The sequence below is a fragment of the Mandrillus leucophaeus genome, unplaced genomic scaffold (assembly GCF_000951045.1).
Source record: "Mandrillus leucophaeus isolate KB7577 unplaced genomic scaffold, Mleu.le_1.0 Scaffold268, whole genome shotgun sequence".
NCBI classification, from domain to species: domain Eukaryota; kingdom Metazoa; phylum Chordata; class Mammalia; order Primates; family Cercopithecidae; genus Mandrillus; species Mandrillus leucophaeus.
In genome coordinates this window covers 2,081,355-2,102,491 of record NW_012102787.1, presented here as the reverse complement: position 1 = coordinate 2,102,491, position 21,137 = coordinate 2,081,355, and the positions used below count along the sequence as shown (strand labels likewise).

The 21,137-nt window shown below is 38.9% G+C and overlaps 1 protein-coding gene across 1 annotated transcript in view; it reads right to left on the bottom strand.

Annotated features, from left to right (window-relative positions):
* Positions 1-4,428: 4,428 nt before the first annotated feature.
* SRSF12 (serine/arginine-rich splicing factor 12) overlaps positions 4,429-21,137 on the bottom strand; it is a 29,814-nt gene continuing 13,105 nt past the window's right edge. The window contains exons 2-5 of the mRNA XM_011984465.1: positions 15,677-15,795; positions 13,964-14,071; positions 13,656-13,797; positions 4,429-7,399 (exon numbers count right to left, since the gene is read on the bottom strand). Of these exons, the coding sequence (XP_011839855.1) occupies positions 7,030-7,399; positions 13,656-13,797; positions 13,964-14,071; positions 15,677-15,795 (739 nt within the window). The 3' untranslated portion in view covers positions 4,429-7,029. The remainder of the gene's footprint in view (positions 7,400-13,655; positions 13,798-13,963; positions 14,072-15,676; positions 15,796-21,137) is intronic.

The following is a 21,137-nucleotide window of genomic DNA, read 5'->3' as shown; positions in this document are numbered from 1 at the left end:
GCTTTGTATAAAGGACTATTTGTACTTTAGAATACAAAATTTTCATCCATGTTTTTAAGTGGCATTTTTAAACATCCTATTTAATAGGATATATGAGTAAGAAATTATAAAGTATAAAACAATATCAAAAATTGCTAGAATTTATATAGTCATGCACTGCCTAACAACATTCAGGTCAACAATGGACCACATATATGATGGTGGTCCCATAAGATTATAATGGAGCATATATAGAAACCTGATACGTGGCACTTAATGTGGCACTGCAGATCAAGTCGCGGAAACATCCCCATTACCGGTATTCAGTATCGGTGCTGGGACATTTGAATTTCTGCATGAAAAAATATATTTAAATATACATACCATCTAGATTTGGGTAAGTACACTCTATGTTTGCACAACAGAATCGCCTAACGATGTGTTTCTCAGAATGTATCCTGTCATTAAGTGATCTATGACTATATCCATTAAAAACTGTAATGAACATCCTAACTAGAATATTAATATTTTAAATTCAGCTACATTTAACATTTTAAGGCCAAAATTTTAACGTTTACTGACAATGAATGTTTAAAGATTTTTTTTCTAATAGTCTTATGAAATTATATAAATATATATATTTTACCAGGTGTGGTGGCTCATGCCTGTTATCCCAACACTTTGGGAGGCCGAGGCGGGCAGATCACAAGGTAAAGAGATCGAGACCATCCTGGCCAACATGGTGAAACCTCATCTCTACTAAAACTACAAAAATTAGCTAGGTGTGTCGCACACGCCTGTAGTCCCAGCTACTCGGGAGGCTGAGGCAGGAGAATCGCTTGAACCCGGGAAGCGGAGGTTGCAGTGAGCCGAGATTGCACTACTGCACTGCAACCTGGCGACAGAGCAAAACTCGATCTAAAAAAAAAAAATTATATAAATACTTCACAGTGTTCAGATAAATTTGAGTAATATTCCTTTTATTTATTTATTATTTTTTTTGAGACAGGGTCTCGCTCTGTCACCTAGGCTGGAGTGCAGTCGTGCAAACACTGCTCACTGTAGCCTCGACCTCCTGGGCTCAAGTGATCCTCCCACGTCAGCCTCCTGAGTAGGAGGACTATAGGCATGCGCCACCACACTCCGCTAATTTTTAAAAATTTGTTGCAGAGGCCGGGCACGGTGGCTCACACCTGTAATCCCAGCACTTTGGGAGGCCGAGGCGGGCAGATCACGAGGTCAGGAGATCAAGACCATCCTGGCTAACACAGTGAAACCCCGTCTCTACTGAAAATACAAAAAAACTAGCCGGGCGTGGTGGCGGGCGCCTGTAGTCCCGGCTACTCGGGAGGCCGAGGCAGGAGGATGGCGTGAACCCGGGAGGTGGAGGTTGCAGTGAGCTGAGATCGCGCCACTGCACTCCAGCCTGGGGGACAGAGTGAGACTCCGTCTCAAAAAAAAAAAAAAAATTTGTTGCAGAGACAGGGTCTTAACATGTTGCCCAGGCTAGTCGTGAACTCCTGGGCGCAAGTCATCCTGTGGCCTCAACCTCTCAAAGTGCTGGGATTACAGGTGTGAGCCACCATGCCTGGCCCCTTCTTATTTTAAAAATGTAACATTGCTCAGAAGAGTCTGACAAGTTAACAGCTTATGTCAATTCTGAAAAGATATTTAACAGTAAAATTGTTACTATAAATCTGATACTGCCTCACAAGTGTAATTCCCCCAACCCACAAAAGTCCATTAATGTTTTCTTACTATTAAAAGAAACAGGCTATCAGTTGGGGCTTGGAAGGTTATTTTATATTGAGATTTTTGTTGACATTAAAGTCAATTTAACAGCATTTAAAAAAAAATCCATACTATTAGGAGTAAGCTAAGAAAACTGGAATGTAGTTTTATTTATTTATTTATTTAATAGAGATGAGGTCTCACTGTGTTGCCCAGGCTGGTCTCAAACTCCTGAGTTCAAGTGATCCTCCCACCTCAGCCTCCCAAAGTGCTAGGATTACAGGCCTGAACCACCGTGCCTGGCCATAGTTGTTTCTTTAGATAACAGGTGATCAGTCTTATAAGCTACACTTCTGTAAAAACAAAACAGGTGGTCACAAGCAAATACTAAGAATTCTGGATCGTGTCCCTCCATCTACCTCTATGAAGCAATTTCTAAAAAGCATGTAGTACTTATGCATTTGGTTAATAGAATTTTACTCCTAGAGTAGTAGTAATTTTGCTTCTTGCTTCAATTATACATTTTCTGAGGAACTACTCATCCTACACAAGCTTTAGCACACACAAAACTAAACAGTAATGAACATGCAAGCAATGTAGTTATAGGACTAAATATTAATTACTGGCTAGGCAGTCTCTCATGTGAAGAGAATGACCCTTTCATCTACCAGCATTCTGAAAGAACCTGAAACCTGACACACAGTAAGATTTTTTTTTTTTTTTCTTTGAGACAGTGTCTTGCTCTGTTGCCTAGGCTGGAGTGCAGTTGAGTGATCTTGGCTCACTGCAGCCTCTGCCTCCCAGGTTCAAGTGACTCTCCTGCCTCAGTCTCCTGAGTGTCTGGGATTACAAGTGCCCGCCACCATGCCTGGCTAATTTTTGTAATTTTAGTAGAGACAGAGTTTCACCATGTTGGCCATGCTGGTCTCGAACTCCTGACCTCAAGTGATCCGCTCGCCTCAGCCTTCCAAAGTGCTGGGATTACAGGCATCAGTCACTACACCCGGACTTTTTTCTTTTTTGAGACACCCAGGTTGGAGTGCAGTGATGCGATCTCGGCTCACTGCAACCTCTGTCTCCCGGGTTCAAGCCATTCTCCCGCCTCAGCCTCCTGAGTAGCTGCGATTACAGGGTGTGCCACTACACCCGGCTAATTTTTGTATTTTAAGTAGAAACGGGGTTTCACTATGTTGGCCAGGCTGGTCTCAAACCCCTGGCCTCAAATTATCCCCCCGCCCTCCCCGACAGCCTCCCAAAGTGCTGGGATTACAGGCATCAGCCACCGTGCCCAGCCTAGATATTCCTGATTTTAATTTGTAACCTATTTACTAGCTTATAAACAGATGTAGGTTATGGTGTTTTGAATTATGTGAACCAAACATATACCTAGGGTATCCTCAATACCCTATTTTCATCCAGGGAGTGATTTAAATGCTAAGGTGCATAATTCACATTTAGTACTAGGAAATGTTTTCTAAATATTTAAATAAAAAAAATGAAAGAAGAAATTGATATTTGAATGCTTATCAGGTACTTGGCATTCTGCTAAGCATCTTTTTTTTTAACCCTAACAACCCAATGGGGCAAATATATCCACATTTTACAGGTAAGAAATTGAGGCTCACAGATGTGAGGTAACTTGTCCAAAGTTGCATAGCTAGTAAATGTGTGTAGAATTCACACTGAATTCTGACTTCAAAATCTGTAAATGTCTCACTGAATCATTGGTCCTTAAACCCTTGGGAGTCATGGACTTGTTTCAAAATTGTATAAAACTACATCACCTTTCTTTTGAGACATGCACACACGGTAGTTTGGCATTTCACTTTACACGGCCTAGACTTGAAGCTCTGGGTCTATTATGCCACGTTAAGATCACCTGCACCAGACTGCACTGCATTAAGTAGCATGTATCTATCTATACAAGTACCCTACATATTCTACTACTCTCTTTGTCTTTGGAAAACAAATTTAGTTTTTAAATCTAATAAATTATTTTTTTTGAGAGTCTTACTCTGTAGCCCAGGCTTGAGTACGGTGGCACGATCTCGGCTCTCTGCAACCTCCACCTCCCAGGTACAAGAGATTCTCATGCCTCAGCCTCCTGAGTAGCATGCGCCACCATGCCCGGCTAATTTTTTTTGGTATTTTTTAGTAGAGACGTGCTTTCACCATGTTGATCTGCCCACCTCAGCCTCCCAAAGTGCTGAGATTGCAGGTGTGAGCCACCATGGTCAGCCAGAAATTTAATGTAGTTTAGAAGGATTACAAAAGTATTTCTACATACCTTTAAATTTTGACTAATTTTGCCTCTGGCAATGGGATCAAAATAAAAGCAGCAATTCTTATTTGTAATGCAACAGCGTGTCTTAGAATAGTTAGATCTCAAGTAAACTTTACAAATAAAGTACTGGAATTAATTTACATTTAAAAATAAATTAGCCCAGTGGCGTAAAATTAAATCTGAGGCTCCAAAAAAAATTTCAGCAAATTCCCCTTTTATCTGTTAACACCGAAAAATGTCAGCTGCTATACAGAAATTATTTGTTCATTATTCCTGGGAAAAAGCAAGCAAGCAGCTCTCATGGCAGTCTTTATTTTCTATGACCCTAACTTATCCTCTATGATCCTGAATAAATGGTAGGTAGTACCCCTGCACTAAACTTGGGAAGTACTTAAATAAGTATAGTCACTTTAAAAGAACTGATCACAGATGTCTAAAATTAAAACATTTATTCATAAACAAAGTATCTCTCGTAAATGGGCCAAGAAACAATTCTAAGACAAAAGTGAACCCTAGAATATAGATATTCCCAGAAGACAATTTTCCAAGATACCTAGCCAAACAATTTTCACTTAGTCACAAAAGTAATTTTCATCGAAGCCTACAGTCATTTCTTTTTCTAATTCTGTTCTCTCATTTCTTTCTAAGCATGATCTTAATAAAGCATATACCTGTCAAAGACTTCTCTTTGCAAAAGACACGGGAACGGCAGTCAGGAAGAGGACTTCGAAGCCCAGTCACTCTACTGATCCGAAGTTTATGGCTGTGTGTAACTTAGCCTCTCTGCATCTGTTTCCTTGTCTGCAGTGGTATTAGGTTGGTGCAAAAGTAACTGCAGGATATTTACCTTATGAGAGTGTTGATGGTTAAATACATGAGTGAATAACTTAAAACATATAGAACAGTGCCAAGCATGTACTAAATGCTCAAGAGTTTGAGCTGTTATCATTCCAGCTTTTTCATCAAACCAAATGGTATCCTCCTAAGCAGCCTAGGGATTACAATGACAAACCTAGTCAGAGGTAAATCAAAGGATTAAATATGTTTGGGAATATAGAAATCAATTTGTGAATACATAGTGAAGACACTGTAATCAATCCCTAGTTATTTTTCACAATAGTACCTAGTTATTATTTTTATAGATAAAGGGGTCTTGCTATGTTGCCCAGGTTGGTCTCAAACTCCTGGGCTCAAACAATTCTCCTGCCTTGGCCTCCCAAAGTGCTAGGATTACTGGTGTGAGCCACTGTGCCCAGCCCCTAGTTTTTAAAATGATTTCATTTAAGTGTATGATCCCAAACATTTTGAAAATACTAAAAATTACTATCAATATTTGTCTTACTCATTCTTCAGATTATCCTTTAGATATTCAGTAGTGCCACATAATTTTATAACTAAATTTTATTATAGCTGAATACTTCAAAGAGTTGTGGTTTTGAAATAAATTTTGCTATGATTAGAGAAAATCTATTCAGAAAGTAAAATATACATTAATTTATGGCACTTGTCCAAATATTACCAGCATACAAATTATTGTGTAAAGTTGTTTCTTACATATGGGATCTAATAAGCAAAGAAAAATGGAATTTGTATTCAAAACAAATAGAAGCAACACTGGCTCCTATATACTAAAAATATAAGACAGATTTTTTTCTTAAATACTCTGGATACAAATACTAACTATATGTGTTGAGAACTTTTAAGTTTTCATAAGTCGCAAAGTATACAAGTAGAGTTCTATAAATATATCCCCTATAATAATCATATGCAAAATCATTCTATCACAAATACTACCAAAATCCTTTGAAAAACATAAACTACAACACATTTTCAAAGAAATTATTAGTTATAACAACTACAAAAGCAATAAATATCAACAAAGTTATTTGGCTGTCAGAAATGAAGGGCAGTATAATGTAAAATTCAAATAATACGAAATTGTTTTTTGAAGATGTAGTCTTGAGTTTCTTCTTCTTTTTTTTAAGTTTTAGAGACAGGGTTTCACCATGTTGCCCAGGCTGGTCTCAAACTCCTGGCCTCAAGCAGTCCGCCCGCCTCAACCTCCCAAAGTGCTGGGATTACAGGAGTGAACCACCACACTTGGCCAAGTTTCTTAATACAAGGTACTAAACACTCTTTCAAAAATAGTAAGACTTATTCTGTATCATTTAAAGTTGAGCAAGAACTCTAAAAAGAAAAAATTAAGCAGCAGATGAAAAGTAGGTATGTGGAAATAATGGTATGAAATATGATTTTATACAAAATGTACTACTCTTCAAATGTGTAAGGCTTAAAATGAATATTTTTGGATTGTGAGTGTTGCTCAGCCTAATTTTTAAAGAATTAGTCTCAAACCATTCAAAATCCAGTATTTCTCAAAAGTTTTGATATTACTAATGTGGACATGGTACAGGATGCAATTTCATGTCAACTTACCTATACTGTTCTACCCAATAAAATTATAACCTTTGAGCTTAGGAGAGAATGTATCTTTTGAATGTTTGATCTCTATATGAATTCTACTTTTTGGAACGTCAGAATTTTGTAATATGAACTAATATCCACCAGGAATTGGCCCAAGTTTAAACAGAAGACACAAAAGAGACATAGGTGTCAAACAGCTTAAGTCTGCTCTATGCAATTATACAGTCATAGTTCCTTTTTACATGAAAGTGCTTTAAAGTCAAAAATATTTGTGTAAAAGGTATTATTAATAGTACTAATCAATTCTATCCAAGTAGAAGTTTAAAAATTAGTTCCAGTTTACTCATTTCCCTTGAAAAGTACCCTTCTGCCACAATGTAAATAAAAAATGGTCCATAAAATGGTGACATTAGACAAATCATAATTTGTAGCACAGGCCCTTTAAATGGAGACCAAATTTTTATTAATCCAAAGCTAGAGATTTTATTTCTTCCATATGCCCAAAGTAATATCAACTCGCATTTTCTGTATGCCTTAAAGAATTTTTATTTAACATAATGAGAGTTTAATAACTTATATTAAAGACTGCATGGTGCTCTTTCTGTTGCTGTTCACCAACTGTTTTTATGATGGTAACTTCGAGACCTGGAATGTGACCGAAAATGAGAATGCTTTGCTGTTTGTACTTTAGTTTCAGAATTGGTATACCCTTTGGGAGATTTACACGGGGATCTTGCTATTGAGTCAGAATGTCTTCCATGTGATCTTGATTTTGTTCCTGAGCTAGTCTGCTTTTGAGGTGAACTTGACTGTGATTTTCCTATTGACTTGGACCTTTTTTGTAAGGACTTGGACCTTGACCGTCCTCTAGAGCCAAAATTCCTTCTTGGAGTTCTTGACTGCCTTGCTGAGGTAGACCGCCTTGGTAATGATTTGGAACGAGATTTAGACTGGCTGTAAGAAAATCGCCTGTGTCGAGACCTGCAAACATCCATAATGTTAGAGCATATATTTCACACAAAATAAGAGATCAGGAAAGAACACTTTGAGGAACTTACATACTTTACATAACATTAGTTATATTTTTACTAGATAAGCTAAAAAATTTCTCATTTTATTATGCATGCTTTTGGTTCAAACATAAGTAACAAGTTTGTAATATTTGTTATACTAGAATACATAGCCAAAAATTTTTACTTTGCTAGACGTATATTATAGGGATCAGTTCTGAAGAATGCACTGCATATTTAGTCTGGGTTATATAGCTCTTAAGAGGTACAAAAATCTGAAGAAAAAAGATTAAAAAATCAATTACTTACAGTTCAAATAATGCTTATAAAAATAAAAATCTAGATGCAGGACTTTTGGGTCCTGCCATGACAGAACAGCTTGTATTAGACTAATCTTCCCGTATAAAACAGCCATATATATATATATATACACACATATATATATTTTTTTGAGACGGAGTTTCGCTTTTGTTGCCCAGGCTAGAGTGCAATGGCACGATCGCAGCTCACCACAACCTCCGCCTCCCAGGTTTGAGCAATTCTCTCTCAGCCTCTGGAGTAGCTGGGATTACAGGCATGTGCCACCACGCCCAGCTAATTTTGTATTTTTAGTAGAGATGGGGGTCAGGCTGGTCTCGAACCCCTGACCTCAGGTGATCCCCCTGCCTCGGCCTCCTAAAGTGCTAGGATTACAGGTGTGAGCCACCATGCCTGGCCGAAAACAGCTATATTGAAAAGCTACACAACACTTATAAAACAACTGTTCAAAGGCACTGGAGGATAATCAATACAAGCAGGAAGAACCTGAGGGATTACAAGCCTTGGCTCTTATTACTAAGACAATTTTTCATTAGCCGGGCATGGTGGCGGGCACCTGTTGTCCCAGCTACTCGGGATGCTGAAGCAGGAGAATGGCAGAACCCAGGAGGCAGAGGTTGCAGTGAGCCGAGATCGCACCACTGCACTCCAGCCTGAGTGACAGAGCGAGACTCTGTCTCATAAATAAATAAATACATAAATAAATAAAACCATTTTTCAAATGACAGCATGCAGGAGTTGAGCCCAACCAGAAAATGGCTTTTTGACTAAGCTGAAGAGAGAAAAGTTAGAATTCAGGGCTACCAAAATGGGTGGGACATGAGAGGCAAAAACTCTAGAGATGAGTGAATTAGAGATCAAAAAGTACCTCTAAAATTTGCCTACAAATTCTCCTTAAATCACTGGCCATCTTCTAAGTTGTGTGTGTATGGGAAGAGATTCCAAGGGGCCAGCAAAAAACTGGAATTCAGAAATTCAAGAAATGAGCTGAAATTTTTTTCAGACACATGGTGCTGGGGAGAGAGATTAGAGTCCAAACTCCCAAAAGGTCAATGAGGAACATTAGGCAACAACCCAGAAGGGCTACATTCTAGAGGCAAGGGCCATGCCCTAGGAATAAATACAAAGCCAAAACGAGCAGCTTTAACAACGCCCAAAACCAAGCCTTAAGATCAAAGCGATCCGCCAGTACTCTGTCTGCTAGAAAAAAAACAACTGTCTTTGGAGAATGATAATGTCATGCAGAGCCTCTACAATTTTTTGTCCATGTCCAACATGCTATTTTAAAAAATTATGAGGCATGTAAAAAAAAACAGGCAAGAATAACTAAAAACTAAGGAAAATGAAAGGCAAAAGAATCATTCCCAAAGTGATTTGGATATTGGCATCATCAAACAGGAATTTAAAAAATTACTATGAATAATATGTTCAAGAAAATAAGAGGAAAAGACAAAACAGATAAAAAGATAGTTTCAGTGGAAAACTAGAATCTATAAAAAGAAACGAATAGACATTTAAAACTAAAAATATATGATATCTGAAATTAAAATGTCATTAGATGGTCTTAACAGCAATCCGGATTGGATATAGCAGAAGAAATAATGAACTAGGCTGGGTTCAGTGGCTCACGCCTGTAATCCCACTTTGGGAGGCCAAGGCAAGTGGATCACCTGAAGTCAGGAGTTCAAGAGCAGCCTGACTAACACGGTGAAACCCCATCTCTACTAAAAATACAAAAATTAGCTGGCCATGGTGGCGCATGCCTGTAATCCCAGCTACTTGGGAGGCTGAGGCAGGAGAATCACTTGAACCTGGGAGGCAGAAGTTGCAGTGAGCCGAGATCGCACCATTGCACTCCAACCTGAGCAACAAGAGAAAACCTCCAAGTCAAAGAAAAGAAAAGAAAAGAAAAGAAATAGTTAACTAAAATATCATTAGAAAAACATCCTACTGAAATACAATGCAACAAAAGGAATTTTAAGAAATCCACAGAAGAACACAACAGATGTATAGCATACAGTCACACAGGCAAGAAGAAAGACTAAGTAAGGTAGAAGCAATCTTTGAAGAGATAATGGCATAGAATTTTACAAAACTAACAAAAAGCATTAACTCACAATTTCAAAAAGCTCAATAAACCCATGTAGACAAAGAAAACTACACTAGGCACATCACAGTGAAACTGATGAAAACCAAAGTCAAAGAAAAATCTGAAAACTGGCGAGGTACAGTGGCTCATGCCTGTAATCCCAGCACTTTGGGAGACTGAGGTGGGCGGATCACCTGAGGTCAGGAGTTCCAGACCAGCCTGGCCAACATGCAGAAGCTCCGCCTCTACTAAAAATATAAAAATTAGCTGGGTGTGGTAGTGGGAGGCTGAGGCAGGAGAATCGCTTGAATCTGGGAGGCGGAGGTTGCAGTGAGGCAAGATTGTGCCACTACACTCCAGCCCCGGTGACAGACTGACACTGTCTCAAAAAAAAAAAAAATCTGAAAACCTTGCCAGAGAATGAAAGACAAATTACCTTCAAAGGAGCAATCATAAGACTGACAACTGACTATGGGTATCAGAAAAACAATGGAATGACATTTTTAAAGAGAAAAATAAAATCACTGCCAATATAGAATTCGATCCTCAACAAAAATATTTCTCACAAACGAGTATTAAAGATGTTTTCAGACAAAAGCTGAGAGAATTCACTATCAGCAGATGCATACTACAAGAAATACTAAATATTCACTGCCCTGGTACTTCCTGGTGAGCTGAAAGAGGAAAAAAAGAAATACTAAATATTTTTTAGACTGAAGAAAAATGATACTAGATAGTAACATTGAACTAGATGGAGAAATTTAAAAAGCTTTCTTTGGAAAATGATAACACCATGCAGAGCCTCTTTAATTTTTTGTTTTGTTTGTTTCTGAGCCAGAGCCTTGCTCTGTCACTCAAGCTGGAGTGCAGTGGGGCAAGCATGGCTCACTGCAACCTCCGTCTCCTGGGTTCAAGCGATTCTCCTGCCTCAACCTCCCAAGTAGCTGGGATTACAGGCACATGCCACCATACCTGGCCAATTTTTGTACTTTTCGCAGAGACGGGGTTTCGCCATGTTGGCCAGGCTTGTCTGACCTCAAGTGATCCACCTGCCTCAGCCTCCCAAAGTGCTGCGATGACAGGCATGAGCCACTGCACCTGGCCTCTCTTGAATTTTTTATTATATATTTATACTGAAAATATACTGATGTAGAATATATTCTGGAATAAATTCACAGTCTTTTAGAAATTAAATTTCATTCATTTTGTAGACAGCTGTAGGAAGCAAAATGAAGAAAATGTCCTTGAAAAAAAATCCTAACATAGTAAAAGAAGGATGCTATAATATATTTGGACTAAAGAAAAGGGAGTTGAGGAGCAATTTTAACATTGTTAGGAACATTTAGAGTTCTAACATACACATTCCTTGATATAAAGTTAACAAAGATTTATGGAATACCTTTTTTTTACATTCATTCATTCATTCATTCATTCATTCATTCATTTATTGTGAGACACAGTCTTCCTCTCTTGCCCAGGTTGGAGTGTGGTGATGCAATCATGGCTCACTGCAGCCTTGACCTACTGGGCTCAAGGAGTCCTCACACCTCAGTCCACCCTCTCTCTCCCTCCCTCCCAGTAGCTGGAACAGGTGTGTGCCACCACACCCGGCTAATTTTTTTTAGTTTGTTTTGTAGACATGGGGGTCTCATTATGTTGCCCAGGCTGGTCTCTTGAATTCCTGGACTGATCTTACCCTGGCCTCCCAGAGTGCTGGGATCACAGGTGTGAGCCACTGCACCTGGCCATAATACAATTTTTAAAGTGAGAAAAACTGGGGTCAGGGAGGTTAAACAATGGTCTTATAACAAGTACAAAGCAGAATAGCATTGTCCTGAAAGATGTGGTCCTTCTATCCCTGATACTCCATAATGACTTGAGACAGTCAAGTATTATACTTTACTTCTACTAGAAGGCAGAAAATGATGTGAATATTCACCTTATTTAAATCGAGCAAGAGAAAAAAAATGGTTCACTAAGGCTGTAATGCATTTAGAAAAATCAATTTAAATTATTTATTATTTATTTTTTTTTTGAGACAGAGTCTTGCTTTGTCACCCAGGCTGGAGAGCAGTGGAGCAATCTCAGCTCACTGAAACCTCTGCCTCCCAGGTTCAAGCGATTCTCCTGCCTCAGCCTCCCAAATAGCTGGGATTACAGGCGTGTGCCACCACACCTAGCTAAGTTTTGTATTTTTAGTATACACAGGGTTTTGCCATGTTGGTCAGACTAGTCTCGAACTCCTGACCTCAGGTGATCTGCCTGCCGTGGCCTCCCAAAGTGCTGGGATTACAGGCATGAGCCACTGTGCCGACGCTGAATTTTTAGTAGAGAGAGGATTTCAACATATTGCTCAGGATGGTCTTGAACTCCTGACCTCAAGTAATCCACCTGCCTTGGCCTCCCAAAGTGCTGGGATTCAGGCATGAGCCACCATGCCTGGTTCATATAATTAATTTCTGTTGTGATAAACTGGCTAGCAAAATAAATAACTTGAAAATACCTTTTCCCCTCCCCCCAAATTACTATTTAATATGTCTTCTTCAAAATATCTTTTCCCCTCCCCCAAAATTACTATTTAATATGTCTTCTTCAATACTTGGAATTTATTCTTGATAACTTATCTTTTATAAGTACATTGATTTACATTAACTTTAGTCAACCACCTTTCACAAGTGATTTTATTATATTTCTTTTTTTTTTTTGTGGAGATGGGGTCTCACCATGTTGGCCAGGCTAGTCTCAAACTCCTGGCCTCAAGTGATGCTCTCACCTCAGCCTCCCAAAGTGCTGAGAATACTGCACCTGTACGTTTTATTCTATTTCTTCCATATTTAAACATTTTTAAAGTTAAAGATAACAAACTGTTGGGCACATTTAGGAAAATTTTATTTATCTAAAACTTATCACCTTGTTTTTTTTTTTTTGAGACAGAGTCTCGCTCTGTTGCTCAGGCTGGAGTGCAGTGGTGTGATCTCGACTCACTGCAACCTCCGCCTCCCAGGTTCAAAAGATTCTCCTGCCTCAGCCTCCTGAGTCGCTGGGGTTATAGGCGTGTGGCTACCACACCCAGCTAATTTTTGTATTTTTAGTAGAGACAGGGTTTCATCATGTTGTTCGGTTTGGTCTTGAACTCCTGACTTCGTGATCTGCCTGCCTCACCCTCCCAAAGTGCTGGGATCACAAGTGTGAGCCACCGCACCCGGCTGAGTATGTATTTTTTTTTACTTTTTGTTTTCCGCTCACTATATATTATCTTCTCATGTAAAAAGATAAAGTTAAGTCTGTAACTTTAACATAAGAATTAATCCCATAAACCCAAGTTAAATAACAATATATGATAAATAGAGAAGAGTGTTATCTTTTAACAAAAATTGATTATGTTCATACATTAAGCAAAATGACTCAGCTGGACTGTTTATAAAAACTTTAAAATATTTTCCAGGCTGGGAACAGCAGCTCATACCTGTAATCCTAGCATTTTGGGAGGCTGAGGTGGGAGGATTACTTGAGCCAAGGAATTTAAGACCAGCCTGGGCAACATAGCGAGACCTGCGATCTCTACAAAAAATAAAAAAATTAGCCCGGTGTGGTGGTGCACACCTGCACCACAGCAGGTAGTACCTGCTACTTGGGGTGCTGGAACATAAAGAAAATTGCTTCAGTCTGGGAGGTCAAGGCTATAGTGGGCCATGATCGCGCACCACTGCACTCCGGCCTGGGAAACAGTAAGACCCTATCAAAAAACATATATATTTATATATATTTCCTAGAAAAAGTAGAAAATGAAGTTTTTGGTCCTCTTGTATTTTGTACTCACTCTTTAAGGCTGTCTGACCGCCTCCTATTTCTTCCCCATGAAGAACTTCTACTTCGAGTTCTTCTTTGGCTGGGGCTTCTTGATCTCCTGTGATCACTTGGAGAACAAGGATGACGTTCTTTTGATTTCATTTGGCCTGGTGCTGGAACATAAAGAACAAGACTTATGACATAATTTGTTACCTAAACACCACAGTAACACTCACTCAACTAGTAATCATTTACTGAAAGAATTTTAAATTAGAAAATGAGTCATCACTGAAACTCATTCTGCTGAATAAATAAAATCTGGCATTCAGTCACACTTACTTTTGCGATCACCTTGTGCAAACTGTATTTCAATTTGACGGCCACATACCCACTTTCTATTGAGGTTATAAAGAGCGTCTTCAGCATCTCGAACATCTTCAAATATGACTAGCTGTTAAGGACACTTTGAACATGAAATATCAAGTAAACATATTTTAAAAGTATTATTTACATATGAAATGAAATTAATATGAAAATCAAGTTCAAGTTATTAAGCTCACATCTTCAATATAATATGAATAATCAGAAAAAAAAACTTTCACTTTTTCTCATGAAAACAAATGACCCATTATGATTTAGAGGAGTGAGTCTAAAAATAAAAAGAACAAAACAAATATGTAACTGTACTTTTAGTGTCTACAATAGTGTGGCTGCAGTATGCATGTATAATTTGAAAACAAGAAAACCAAAAAAAAAAGTCCAAATTTGGCTAGCATTATAAAATTACAAACTGTTTAGGACTCACTCCCTTCTTTCAGATAAAGGATCCATCAGGTTTTTCACTGAATATCAGCATGAAGAAGCCTTTATTCTGAAATTAAAATTACTCTTTCATTAAAAGGCTTTTAAATTCGACACTTAAGAGACATTACTTATAAACAAAATTGCACATATACAAGTGAGTTAAAACAAAAAACTGATTTAGTCCTTTCAAAATGGTATCTACTCTTGAACCTACCACTTCAAACATTTATTTTGTTTTTGTTTTTTGAGATGGAGTTTCCCTCATCACCCAGGCTGGAGTGCAATGGTGTGATCTCAGCTCACTGCAACCTCTGCCTCCCAGGTTCAAGAGATTCTCCTGCCTCAGCCTCCCAAGTAGCTGGGATTGCAGGTGCCCACCACTACAGCCTGCTAATTTTTGTATTTTTAATAGAGACGGGGTTTCGCCATGTTGGTCAGGCTGGTCTCAAACTCCTGACCTGAGGGGATCCACCCACCTCAGCCTCCCCAAATGCTGGGATTACAGGTGTGAGCCACCGCACCCGGCCAAACATTTATGTTTTTACTACTTGGGATATAAATATAAAAGAAACATAAGAATAATCTGTAAATATCTGGAATTACATATACTGGTTTGTAATATCCCACTGAACTTCCTTACGTATATGAATTATATAATATTAAATCTAACTATAATGGAAATTAGCTATATAAAAATAAATCACTTTTTTTAGGAGGTTGTTCACTGGTTTAATTAAAAAAATAACAAACAGAAAAAGCTCAAGATACGCAATATAAAACGAGACTGGCAATTACCTCAATGTCACTTGATCTTGAACCTTGACCTTTACTCTTTAAGGCTTGCAAGATGGACTTTACAAGAGACGCAGAACCAACAAAATCAGACTTGGCTTTGACTCTGGAACTCTGAGTAAATGTAGGAAAGCCGAAGTCTCAACCTGGTGTTGGCTTTGTCTTTTGCTTGATAAAGACTTCCCCTCTTCCAGGTCTTTATATCTGTGTCCACCCTCCCTCTTTACTCCTTGATGCTTGAACTTTAGGTGCCTTTTGTCTCGCCTGCTGGGTTTATGCTTGGATTCTAGCTAACAAGTTGGTTCAAACTGGGGGGTGCTTGCCAGCTACTGTGGACTGCTTTAGATCTTCTGAGATAAAGAAATAAACACATTTAATTAGGCAATATTAATCTCGAAACATATGCTACTGAATACATATACGTATAAGCACGCATATACAGTATTTCACATGCACACAATAAAGGATATTGAACATAAGCAAATCCTCTTGGGCGGCGAGTGTAGAAGTCAAGTGGAATGTAAACGTCTACTATAGGGCCGTATCGACCAAACTCACGGCGCAAGTCCTCAGGCCTGAAGTGTTTTAGAAATAAGGCAAAGAAATATGAATAGCTGGATTAAAATATTTTGCCTACAGAAATCCTCTTGAAACCTTCAAAAGAAAGAACATCATCTAGACCAGCATTATCTAAAATTGTTTTTTGTAAGAATCATGCAGGTTTTGAAAGAAAGGGAAAAAAAGGAAAAAAAAATTCTCAGGCCAGGCGAAGTGGCTCAAACCTGTAATCCCAGCACTTTGGGGGACCAAGGTATGTGGATCACTTGAACCCAGGAGTTCAAGACCAGCCTGGGCAACATGGTGAAATCCTATCTCTACAAAAAAATACAAAAATCAGTCAGGTGTGGTAGCATGTGCCTGTAGTCCCAGCTACTCGGGAGGCTGAGGTGGGAGAATCACCTGAGCGTGAGGAGGTTGAAGCTGCAGTGAGCCAAGATCACACCACTGCACTCCGTCCATCCTGGGTGGCAGTGAGACCCTGTCTTTAAAAAAAAAAAAAAAAAAAGAAAACACCAAAAAACCTCCCCAGATTCTCACACCTCTCTTAGAGGTTCTGATTCAGGAAGTCTGGATTAGAGGCTAGAAATCTGTATCTTTACAAGCACTCTAGGTGGTTGTTACACTTAATGTCCAGAAACACTGACCCAGGATATCCACCTCTGAAAGTTATTATAAGATCTAATAAGTAATTGTTGCACTAAGAACACATTCATTTTGCCTCACTTTAATTTCATGTTTATGTTAATCTTGTTTTCAGATAGCAAGCATTAGATTCTAAAGAAGTCCTAAAATTATTTATCAGGGTTTAATGAAAAATGGATGTTTTAATATTAAACATAAAACAAAGTAACTACTGTATTCCCAAATTTGATAGGTATTTCGAGCCTGCTATATGCCTTCTAGTGTGATTAGGAACTTCAGAAGGGATACCAAAAAAAATTAAATAGCATGATATTCATCTTCATGGAGCTACAATTTAACTGAAGAGACAAAATATTTAGCAATAATAGCTAACAGTTACAGTGCATTTATATATTAGCCACTGTTCACCTTACAACCACTTAATTCTTACAACTTCCCTGTGGTTATTTACAGATGATATAGACAAATTACGGGTGATACAGACAGATTTCAGGTTATTTACAGGTGATACAGGCAGATTACAGGTGACACAGACAGATTAACCCTTCTAAGGTCACTGAGCCAGCAAGTGACAGAGCTAGAAATCAAATTTTCAGTCTCACACTGGTGCATCTTAACCACTACACCCTACTGCTTCATGGTGCTATCATAGGGATTCAGCATCAAGCTATGATCATACAATGTGGCTCGGGAGAAATAAAGATTCAAAGATGACTAAGAAGCTTTGAACTTGGACGAACGGAAAAAAGATGGTGTCAGTGACAAAAACTAGAAGAGAGCTAGATCAAAGAGGAAGAAAAGAGGCAAAAGCAACTTTCAGGTTTAGAAATGCAAAATTTGAGGTGATGGTAGAACATCGATAAGAGTTCTATAAGCAACAGAAAATTGTGATTATATGCATTATATTAATTAGTGTGCATTAATATAATTATTAGAAGCCAGTGATTAAGGCTAGAGATGGGGATTTAGAAATTATTACATATAAGACTCAACAAAAATTGACTAAGCATCTGCTATATACCAGTAGCTCAGTCAATATTATGACATACTTTTATTTCATTTAATACTAATAGAACATGTTTGTTTTTACTATTAGTTTTTGAGGACAGTGACAACGTCTTTTTCTTTCACTTATTCAGAATTCAGCAAATACTTATTGAGCATCTACTATGTGCCAGGCTCTAGGAATATGAGAAACAAGAAAAACACAATTCCTGCTCCCACTGACCATGGAGTGGTATAAAGGGTCTCGACCTCTCCTGAGTCCTGTAATCATCTGTGAAGGGATGTTACAGACATAGGCACTCCAAACTGATGCATTAACTCTGGACCTAATTAGTATTTTCCTTAGTGAGGCCCAGTTATGTTTTATTTTTTCAGGATTTCATAGGCAATTCTGAGACTGAAGGTTGAGAATCACTGCTAAAGTAGGTGTCTTCACCAGCGTATCTCTGTACCTAATGTAGCTGCTGGGCACACGGTAGGTACTCAATACACATTTGCCTGTCAATGAATAAAGAATACATTACTGTTACCATTTAAGAGTTAAGGAGACTGAAGGTGAGAGAAGTTACCTTGCCCAGCGATCTACACAGCCAGTAGCAGAGCTAGGATTCAAATGAAGGTCTTCTAAGACAACAAATCCCATCAACCAAATGTAGTGGCTAAGAGGAAACGGACCACAGATAATATAAAGGAGGAGGCTGGAGCACTGTGTGCCAAAGAGGTCTGGAGTCCTGGAAGCCAAGGGTGATGGGACTTGGATGGAACAGGTCTTTTCAAAAGAGCCAATTCCCATTCACTGTCTCCACTCCCTCACCTGTTAGCTGTTGTTTTGTTTTCATTTATTTTTGTACTTTTGGTATGATCTACTTCAACATTCAAAAAAGTACAGAGAATAATAAACACCGATGTATCTACCAACAAGATTTATTTTCTGGCCGGGCCAGCTGCCTCACGCCTGTAATCCCAGCACTTTAGGAGGCTGAGGCGGGCGGGTCAGGAGACCGAGAACATCCTGGCTAACACGGTGAAACACCGTCTCTACTAAGAATACAAAAAATTAGCCGGGCGTGGTGGTGGGCACCTGTAGTCCCAGCTACTCGGGAGGCTGAGGCAGGAGAAAGGCGTGAACCCGGGAGGCGGAGCTTGCAGTGAGCTGAGATCGCGTCACTGCACTCCAGCCTGGGTGACAGAGCAAGACTCTGTCTCAAAAAAAAAAAAAAAAATTATTTTCTCAGTATTTGACATACTTGCCATGATTTTCAGTATTTTTTAAAGAAATATTACATCCTTCTGTTACCAATGGAGGGTTTTGACTATGAGTCCTCCAGGTTCTTGGCATTTTTAATGAAGAATTGGACAAAATGCACAAAGCAATGAAAAAGTGAAGCAATGAAAGCCAGATATACTGAAATGAAGATACTCCACAGAGTGGGAGCAGGCTCAAGCAAGCGGCTCAAGTGCATCAGTTACAGAACTTTCTAGGGTTTAAATACCCTCTAAGGTTTTCCATTGGTTACTTGGTTACACCTTATGTAAATGAAGACTTGGCCCACCACCAGTCTGGTGGAGGGAGGTGACCAATCAGAGGCTGAAGCAAAGCTACAAAGTTACACATGAAGACTTGGCCTGGGACCAGTCTGATTGGTTGCAGGTAGGGACCAGTCAGAGGTACTTTCCATTTTTTATCTGTAATACAATGCAAAGGGAGTAGCCTCTGATCCTTTTGTTACTTGGGTGTAGAGAGGTGGAGTTCTCCTTTTGATTCCGTTCTAGGAAGTCAGTGTGAATCAGCCTTAGGTTCCCTGCCTCCAGACCCTATTCTCCTGTTTCAGTATCACTAGCAGAGAAATTGGTAGGCTGAAGGGTATGCCTATCTCAGCTTCACTACATGTTCTTCAGAGTGGCCCAACCAACTTACATTTCCAAAAACATGTGTTAGAATTCCCACTGTTGCCCAGGCATAGCGGCTGACACCTGCAATACCAGCAGTTTGGGAGGCCAAGGTGGGAGAACTGCTTGAGCACAGGCGTTCAAGATCAGCCTGAGCAACATAGTGAGACCCCATCTCTACAAAAAAATTTTTAAAAATTAGCTGGGCATGGTGGCTATAATCCCAGCTACTCAGGAGGCTGAGGAAGAATGATGACTTGAGCTCAGGAGTTTGAGACTGCAGTGAGCTATGATCATGCCACTGCACTCCAGTCTGGGAGACAGGGTGAGACCTGCTTTGTCTTTTTTTTTTTTGGAGATGGAGTCTTGCTTTGTCACCCAGGCTGGAGTGCTGTGGCACAATCTCGGCTCACTGCAGCCTCAACCTCCCAAGTAGCTGGGATTACAGGCATGTGCCACCACACCCAGTTCATTCTACTATTAGTAGAGATGAGATTTTGTTATGTTGGCTTTTAAAATTCCTCTTGAAAATATGTTGTAGTTTTTGGTGCACAGCGTTCTGCATGTTTTTTGTTAACTGTTTTCCTAAGTATGCCTTTTGATGCTATGGTAAATGCAATTTTTAAATTGTCATTGTTTTCAATTGTTTGCTGTTAATATACAGAAATAAAGGTTTTGTAAATTTACCTTATATCCTCATAACTTACTAAACTTACTAGTTCTAGCAGTTTTTTTGTTCATTCCCTAGTATTTTCTATGTAAACAAATATGTCACCTAAGAATGGTTACTTATATCTTTCCAATTTTTGTATTTTATATCTTTTTCTTGCCTTGTTGCACTGGTTAGGACCTGCAATAAAATGTTGGAGGTTGTAAGAGTGGCATTCTTTTCTTGTTCCTGATTCTACAAGGAAAGCATTGTCTTTCATCATTAAGTATGATGTTAGCCATGTTTTCTATAGATGACATTCATTATGTTAAGAAGTTCTCTTCTATTCCTAGTTTGCTCACACTTTCTGTTTTTTTTTGTTTTTGTTTTTGGAGACAGGGTCTCAGATCTCACTCTGTCACCTAGACTGGAGTTCCATTAATACACTATATTTGACATTAAAAAATTATTCCTTTATACACTACAAAAGCAAAGATATTATTTTTCCTAAGCCACATCTTGTTTCACCAGTGAAAAGAAACACAACACAAATTTTAAAACTTAATGTATTTTGATACCGAGTCTCACTCTGTTGCCCAGGCTGGAGTGCAAGGGCGTGATCTTGGCTCATTGCAACCTCCTCCTCCCCGGTTCAAGAGATTCTCGTGACTCAGCCTGCCTGGGATCCTCAGGTGAATCGCCCACCTCGGCCTCCTAAAAGTCCTGGAATTACAGGCATGAGCCACCTCTCCCAGCCTAAAACTTATTTTTAAAATTTCTTCAGTTCTTATGTTCAATTTCATTTCTGTCAAATTTTACACTAATTCACAAAGCCTTTTAGTGTCTTCTGCTTTTAATTTTCTAAAAATTGATTGTTTTAAAACATTCCTAGTAAATAAAATTCGAAAAATATTTGAAAAAAGAGGAAAATTAAGTCCTACTGTCCAAATGAATTTCTTTCTAGTCTCATTTTCTTTTCTTTCTTTCTTTTTTTTTAGAGACAGGGTCTTACTCTGTTGCCCAGGCTGCAGTGCAGTGGTGCAATCATAGCTTGCTCCAACCTTGAACTCCAGTACCTAGGACTACAGGCACACATCACCATGCCCGGCTAACTTTTTTTTTGTAGAGATGAGGTCTTGCTATGTTGCCCAGGCTGGCCTTGAACTCCTG